General features: G+C 39.2%; 2 protein-coding genes across 2 annotated transcripts; one reads left to right on the top strand and one right to left on the bottom strand.

Moving 5' to 3' along the window:
- Positions 1-1,188: 1,188 nt before the first annotated feature.
- Positions 1,189-6,580, top strand: LOC137937352 (uncharacterized; the record flags this gene model as incomplete). Its single annotated transcript, XM_068782420.1, has 2 exons — positions 1,189-1,764; positions 3,597-6,580. Coding segments are annotated over 2 exons (852 nt in total), but the record flags the coding sequence as incomplete, so codon positions are not given.
- On the bottom strand, positions 4,238-5,776 carry LOC137936722 (beta-glucuronosyltransferase GlcAT14A-like). The gene is made up of 4 exons (XM_068781573.1): positions 5,254-5,776; positions 5,081-5,156; positions 4,883-4,998; positions 4,238-4,773 (listed from the first exon to the last, which is right to left on the bottom strand). The coding sequence occupies exons 1-4, from the start codon at positions 5,774-5,776 to the stop codon at positions 4,238-4,240; spliced, it is 1,251 nt and encodes a 416-aa protein (XP_068637674.1).
- Positions 6,581-8,174: the final 1,594 nt, after the last annotated feature.

Genomic DNA, 8,174 nt, shown 5'->3' with positions numbered 1-8,174 from the left:
TGATCTCCGAATGCAACTCAGATGGCGTCGATAATGCAAAAGAGGTAAAAAAAATTAAAAATATGAACCTCACTCTAATACCACGTCAATATATTCCCTAAAAATCAATAATACACAGCGAGGTTTTGGTAAAATCCCTTTCTCACAGTTTTCTTCCCCTTTTATATCGCCCCTTTTAAGTATAAGTGATAAGCCAAAGAAAGTTATAATAATACCCTTCCCACTTAAAACTATTATGTATATACAACAACATTACGAATTGCTCAGTCTAGGCGGGCGGGCAGACAGAGTTGGGGAATCTGAGCTTGTCAACGGGCTCTTTGCTCGAATAGGTTTGCTACGGATGAAAGAGATACACGTGACAAATGACAAATCCACAAATATAGCCACTGAGACTGTGAGATTGTCGGTGCCATTTATAGTGCTCTTATCGTCTGCAACCACTGACCGCTTCGTCTTCCTTAGGCACTCATCACGCCTTAAGATGCCAATTTGTAACCTTCAGGAAACAGCAAACAGCAAACTGCAGTGTCTTTGATTACAGTAATGGGTTTTCCGCAAGGGTAAGGAGAACTTTTGGAAGATTCAAAGCCAAAATTAGAGTGAAACAGTGAATTCTATTAATTTGGGTGACGAAATAGCATTAGTATACAGTGAAAGTCGGAGTAGAATTGGCTTCACCCAGGGAAAATAGATCAGCTCGTTCCTTCACAAAAAGATGGAATCTGAAATTTCACCGGTCAAGTGGAATCCACTGTTCGTTCTACGTTCCCCATTTTTTACTTCTTCTTCCCTTTCTGTTTTTTTCTTCTTCCTTCTCCTTTTCCCTTCTCTTTAATTCTTTTTGGCGTAAATAGGACTGAGGGAGGGCTCTTCCTCTCATCTTCCACTTCCTGTCGCCTTAACATAACGACTATAGGACACCAATGGAAGGAGGAAACAGTTGGCCAATGTGTAATTTCATAGGGTAGTTTTGGGGTATCTATTTTTAATAAATATAAAATTATTTCTATAAATATTTATATTTATATTTACGCGGAAGACTCCACATTCCCCACCGCCTATTGTCCTCTGCAAGTAGGCGGTACTCCAGGTCATGGATTCTCTTCTAGCTAATTATGCCTCTTCGGATGAAGAAGAAGTAACAGCATTGCAGGCAAATCATCCTTCCTCCGCCACTTTGCGTAAAACTTCCTCCCTCTCATCTTCTCTTCCTGCGCCGACGAAGAGGAGCAGAGGAAAAAGAAGACCAAAACAGCCTTCAATTCTTCTACCGATGGTAACTCTCTAGGATCTAAACCTTTAGTCCTCCCCCCTCCCAGACACTCCTTCTCTTTGGCCCCGCCTCCGGCGTTCTCTTCAGCTAGACGGGTCGTCGTCCAGGGCGATGTTCCTGAAACGACCACTAAGACCAGTAATGAGGCTACTCATGGCCAGGAAACATCTTACTGGGGTTTGGGCAATCAAAACTTTGACACTTATGAGCAAAATTCTGTCGATGGAGCATCGTACCCATTATTTACCTGGGTTCCAGGCAATGAAAGTTATGGGTATCATCAGGGTTCTTATAGGGATGGGTCAATACCAACGACATCTGATCCTCCGGTTCAGAGTGTGGGAGCTGCCATGGGAAATTTTGTGAAGAGGGGGAAGAATGAGGTCCCAGTTTACACTGTCGAGGTGAAGCAGGACGATTTAATCAGCAATAGACCTAGGGAGGATCAAGTGAAGTTGACTGGGATTGCTTTTGGGCCGGCATATCGGGTGAGCTATCTTCTTATGGTTTGTTGAAAGTTTGTTGATTTTCTTCAATTCGACAGTTGCATATAGTACTGGAAAGGTTACTAGACACTAATTTCACATTTCCTATCCATCTTCCTTACTCTTTGTCACTGAGCCTTTGGTATAATAGTCACTTTGCTTGCATTTTACCTATGCTATTTTAGTTAGGATAAACTCATACGTTATGAACTGCTTATGTGCAGAAGACAATAAGGAAAAACACCTAGTTAGAGTTACAGGAATATCCAATTCTTGGCAATATTTTTCTCCCATCATTTACCATTTATCTAGATGACTATTAGACTTGTATATAGGAAATAACCTCTTTGTTGAATTGTTGCTTCTTCTTGTACATTCTTACATTTTGAAACTTGATTGAACTTACTAATATACTCCTAAACCCAGTGAGACTTGGACCCAAGGCATCGCAGTAGAAACCCCTAGTGACCATTGAACCAAAGGCCAAATTTGTGCCTCAGTGAAAAAATTGAAATCTCTTAGATGACACTTGAGACGTAATGCAGCAAGGTGCTATTTCATGTGCTTGGCTTTTAAGTCAAGGTAAAGTCTAGGTGGGTGGGTGCGTGCGTATATGCATCTCTCAATTTTCACTTATGGATTGGCTCATAAATTTTCCTCAGCAACTCTGTGATCCACTTAGCTTATCGTAAGTCATATTAGATGAACCCTTGCAGCTACTTGAGGGCACAGATCTAAATTGCCTCTTTAGAAACATGAGAAAGAGACTGGCCTCTTCTTAAATGTTCCATGATATTCTTTCTTTTGATTTTCGTACTCATTTTCATCAGTGTAGAAGTAAATGCATATGACATATGAAGGGTCCCATTGTTGATTTACAAGGTTAATTTCAAGCTTCCAAGGTAATTTTTTTTTCAACTGGGAAAAGAAAAGAAAAATCCAAATATCTGTTCTGGTGTGAAATACCTACTGATCCATCTAGCAGTTAATCATTGCAGTGTCAGCTTATACTTGTGCACCTCTAAATGTCTACACAAGATGCCTATGGTATTCATTCCTGAATCAATAAGACTAGTTTCCAGGACCAGAAAGAGATGAAGTCATTGTAAACTGATATGTTTCAAGTAATGGAATCAATTATTCTTGTTCATCCTATTCCTGTCTTGATTTCTTTCCAAGCTTTCATGCAAATTGAATCATCCTGATTGTTGAAAAGTGATATGGCTACGGATTACTTCTAATCATACAACTTAAGCTTCGATCCATGATTTGGAACTGAACTTTGCAGCTACAGAAAGCCTTGACACTTACAAGTAGAAAGCTGATTTTTGTGTGGATGGGAGTTGTTGGTCTAATTAAGTCAGTCCAACGTTAAGGGTGCAAAAAAAGTGAATCTAAATTCAAAATACCTGTTTCTGTGTTTTCTTCCATTTTAACATGATACAGTGTTATAAATTTGCTCTCTGAAGTGTAGCAATCGTACCAGGGAAAAAAGAGATCCATTTCTATTATGGATCTTTGGTGGTCACTCTAGATCTAGAACATATATCTGTTCCTTGTAACTTCTTAAAGATTGCCTCCATCATGTCTGGGGCTGTTAGGTCTCCAGAGAAAACTTCCTAGTTTCAGAAACTGTGTGACAGAGTATTTGCATCATCAAGAATGACAGAGCATGATGTAATCTCTGACTTTATATCCTTGAAAATGGTTTTGAGAACAAAAACTAATGGATTATTTTTTGTCGTCTTTCTAGGGAGATTTTCCTTTTTTCTGTTCGTTGTCAGAGAGTCCTTATATATAGCTTATGAATTTTAGAACAACAATTTTGGTTGCAGCCTGTTTCATCAGTCAAAGGAAAACCCTCAAAACTGCACAAAAGGAAGCATCAGATCGGGTCTTTATTCTATGATATGAAGCAGAAAGAGATGGAACTTGCAGAGAGGCAGGCCAGAGGCGGGCCAGAGGCTTCCTTACAAAAGCTTAGACTCAAGCAAAGTATGGGTGGTGAGTGGGACCCACAGCATGATCAGAATTTAGAATTGCCTTACAGAAAGTGTTTGTATGCGAATGCTTTCTTTTTGTTGAGTAATTTAATGTCTTTCTCAACATAACCAAATTTCTCTTTCTTCAAAAAAAAAAAAAAAAAAGTGTTTCTCCATATATGTTTCTTAAATATGTGCTCACTAGGAGGGGTGAAATGCTGGGAAGTAGAAAAAGAAAGGTGGAGAGGAAATACTTAAGAACAAAAACAAAGAAAAGAAATGATACATCTTCACATGCTAACATGCCTGCCTGTCATCAAAGAAGCAAAATGTAAAATTTCAAGTAGGAGAGGAGTGCAGTTTCTTCTTATGTGTGCGGATAGTCACATTGTGGTTATGTTTTAGGCAAATTGCAGTAACTGGTTATGTTTTAGGCCAATTGCAGTGACTGGTTATGTTTTAGGCCAATTGCAATGACACCAAATCAATTTGCTTCATCGTAAATTGCATTGGCCCCATCGCGACTTCTCTGCAACAAGTTTGGAAACCAGATTTTGGAGTTTTTCTGCTTGAGGTCCTGGCTCAATGGCATCAATGTCTCCCCAGTATGAACACGGATCTTCCTGCAAACCCTTCTTACTCTCATTTGAAGATGGACGGAAGCACCACTTCCCCGGGACGATTCCGTCCATTGGACGCATCAAAATATACTCATCCACCTTCTGAAGCACTGGATCACCTTCCCTGAAGCGCCTGGCAAAGGCGGCTCCACTGCTCACTATCTCCTTGTAATTCGATTTGCTGAGGAACTGTGATACCAGCTGTGGTGGAGTATCCCACACTGCATACTTCAGATCACTGTTTACTGTGGTATTTCTGAAATCAGGAGAATTGCATAGGATCGTCTGGAAGTAGGTTTCAAGAGGGAAAGCTACATTGGAGAAATACATGAGTAGTTTCCTTGGGAGGTTGTCCCATCCATGGACAGTGTACTCCACGAAAGGCCTGCTGAGGATGGACCATGGGGAACCTGTTGAATCCAAGAAATACAGGACCGAGTCAACTTCATAGAAGAGAATTCTCTTTCTTTTTCCTCTACAAGTAGGTACTGGGATCTGGGCATGTTATTTGAAACAGACCTGTGAAAATCTTGAGAGCATCAGGTGTTTCACGGGTTTCTCTAACTTGGAAGATTGGGGTGTTTGCTGCCATATAAAGATTTGGGTCTATAACGATCTGATTAATCCTTTGAGACCTGCATGAATTAATGGTGATTATAGCAGGCAATATGCGTGCGGGAACAGAATCTTAATGAAGTTTTTGGTTTTTGACACTACTCTTTCCATCCAATGCTGTTAGTATGATGAATGAAGTTGAGATTCCGGGGCAGAGGGCTGAAAACATGAAGAAGATCTGCAACGAAATTGCACAGAATGTCAGTATGATCAGCTCAAAAGATTTAGACTAGAACAGTTCGCGAAGAAATAAATTATCGAGTCTAGCTCGTTACCATCCTGGCTTACGATGGGATAATCAGAAGCACTCAGGGTGATGAGCCAATCCCAGTCCTTATTTATTTTCAGCAGCACTGCAGCTGCATGAAGTACGGCAGCAATGGCGGATGAACCCATCTGGTTTACTGGATAGGCTTTTCCCACGATATCGACATTTCCAAATGCTCTAAATTCCCGTTCCGATAGGACAGAGAGCGCCAATTTGTTTCTTTCCCAACTCGAGGAACCGGCGTCCAGATGCAGAAGGTACTGATTTCTTGGATGATAGACAGCTTTCACGAGCCTCAGAATTCTCTGGTTATCACCTTGAGTGCCTGAAATCGAGTACGCAAGCACAGGAGGAGAACCAGAACCTTTTGATGGCGCTTTCTTTACAATCTGTGGTTGTTTCTTCGTATTCCTCAATCCACCACTCTGAAACGAGCTAGGGAAATTTGCCCATACCAGTAAACCTGTTGTGAGAAAAAAAATTGCCACCGAAAGCACTTGAAGGCAAGCTGATACTTTGATTGTCCTCATGGCGTATCCAGAACACGCAAAGACTCCTCTTCGTGTACTTCATTCCCCAATTTTGTCTGAAGACCTCAAAGTCAATCCAGGTACGTTCATCGATGGAAGAGTCTACCCTTCAGAACTCGAGCCTGATTACAGAAAAACTGAACAAGCTTACCCCCAAAATTTATCAATCCATGAGGAACTCTGCTATATGCGAGCTACAATGGAAGCTTTTCAGGGAAAAGCACAGAGAACCAAATATATCCCCAAACAAACTGAACATCTACCAGATTCACACAAAAAGGTTGATTCTGTACATATGGATTCTCAAAATTCTACGAGAATATCGACTCGATCAGTATCTGGGAGTAGGGAGATGGAACAGACAGCGAACCAACAGAACACAGTTGAAGCAAAAGGAAAACGGAGATAGGAAGGAAGAAGACAGAAGAGAAAAAATACTAAAAAAACCATTTGTTTAAAACAAGAAGCGTGAAGATCCCAATGAAGATTTAGTCGTTGACGAGACAAATGACCCAGTTGGTTGATGGGGTAGGTTTATTGGACGAAAATACCAGTTTGGTGATGCAATTCGTTGTAAAGATTTGAAAATTTTGCTTAAACAAAGGAGAAGAAGCCGAGTCTGGGAGGGTGAAGCTCGTTCAGACTGCTGGTGAATGGAGCAATGTGTCTACAGCTGATTTGATGTTGGACCTCAACGGTCATTACCAGAAGTTTCTAGAGCTGATTTTTTAGGGAGGTGGTTACTGGTAGTTGCAGACGAAAACGATGACGGCAAAGTTAATTCTTTTTTTTATTTTTTATTTTTTTTTTTGAAAAAGATGTGTTAATAGGGGAAGCAGTAGCGTCTTACCATCAATGATAATTAAGAATTGAAAGTATCCTATCAATCTCGCCATTAAAGTTGAATGAACAAATTCATCTTCATTGTTGCCGTTTAGAGAACTTAAATTTATAAGATTACACTGAATGTGAAGGGGGAAGGTTAACAACATCTATGAAAGTTAAAAGGAAACAAATCTCATTCCTGATATGAAAATCAGAACTTGATATGTAGACCCAAAATACAGTTCTGTAAGGTATTAAGTATAATTAAAATGTATAGTTGGAAATGGTTTTTCAAAAACTGGTCCAAAGCAGATGATCAGACCGGATTCTACAAGAAATAATCACATTGAGAGTCTAGTTCCACCTCGGAATCGGATGTCCACAAAGAATACAAGCATGGGCATTTTGAACTGGCCATGTTGGGACTGAGGAAGAAATTTTAAAATAACTATTCAGTCCAATTTAAAGAGGAATTCTAAGGATGAAAGGAAGAGAAAACAGATCCACATATGAGTCAAATAAATAAGGACAAGTTAAATGTACTAGCTTTTCAGGACTGTCAACCCAAACATCAGGTCTCTTTTGAGTTATTTGTTACTTCATAAAAGCTTGGTGGGTTTTCATTCTTCCTGACATAACATAAGGACATGTTGAAACCATAGAACACATATTTTCAAACAGCAGATTTCACAGTTTCTATTCATCAACTCTATTAAGCATATCAGGATTTCTTGATATATAATCATGTGATCATACTCAAGTGGCTATGCTAGAAATTTTAACACCTCAACCATCCAAAAGTGTCTATACAATCTAATTCATACAGTTGTTAGATCTGATCATTTAGCCTCTTTCCAAATAATAGTCCAGTATATTATTAACTTATGTTTTCTTTTTATAAGAGCAGATAGAGTTGTTTTGGAAGGTGTTGTTTTTCTTCTCATTGGGAAGTTTTCCACGTTGAGATAGAGTTTGGATTTACTTACCCAAAGATTCATGAAAAAAAGGGGAAGTAAAGGCTGTTTTTTTCGATGATTTGATTTATTCATTGATATTCTTTCTTAATTAAGAAAGATATGTGGTTTATCTATTTGATATTGGCCAGCATGAGGAATCTTTATTTGATGCATAAACTCGGGTTGGTTCTTCCCTCTCTCGAGTTGGTTCATCTTTGCCTTGGCTTGTTGGCTTGGTTCAAGTTGGTTTGCTTATTCATATGAGAAGTGACTTAGTGCATGATTAACACTACTAAGCCTCGATTTTCTCCTCTTAAGACTCGATTATTAAGCCTTTGTTACATCACTCATCCTCTATATTGCATAAGAGTATTGTTGATTTGATACTTAATAGCCAAAGATCACATGGGAAGTAAAAATGACCTTCTCAAAATTACCACTATATCCTTGAGAGAGTTGTTTAATAACTTAAGCTGGCCAAAATTGGTTAAGAGGTTTCTCATTACTCGTGACCTCTTAGGACATCTAACTAAACCATCTCCACTTATTGATGAGGAGGATAACTCCTATATTAAATGGTTGAAGAATGATTCATTGGTTATTAGTTAAACAACATT

This window comes from Aristolochia californica, unplaced genomic scaffold (genome assembly GCF_029961685.1).
Source record: "Aristolochia californica isolate CCGP_79_NKW_82.1479 unplaced genomic scaffold, dmAriCali1.0.hap1 SCAF_7, whole genome shotgun sequence".
NCBI classification, from domain to species: domain Eukaryota; kingdom Viridiplantae; phylum Streptophyta; class Magnoliopsida; order Piperales; family Aristolochiaceae; genus Aristolochia; species Aristolochia californica.
This window is presented reverse-complemented; position numbering and strand designations above follow the sequence as displayed.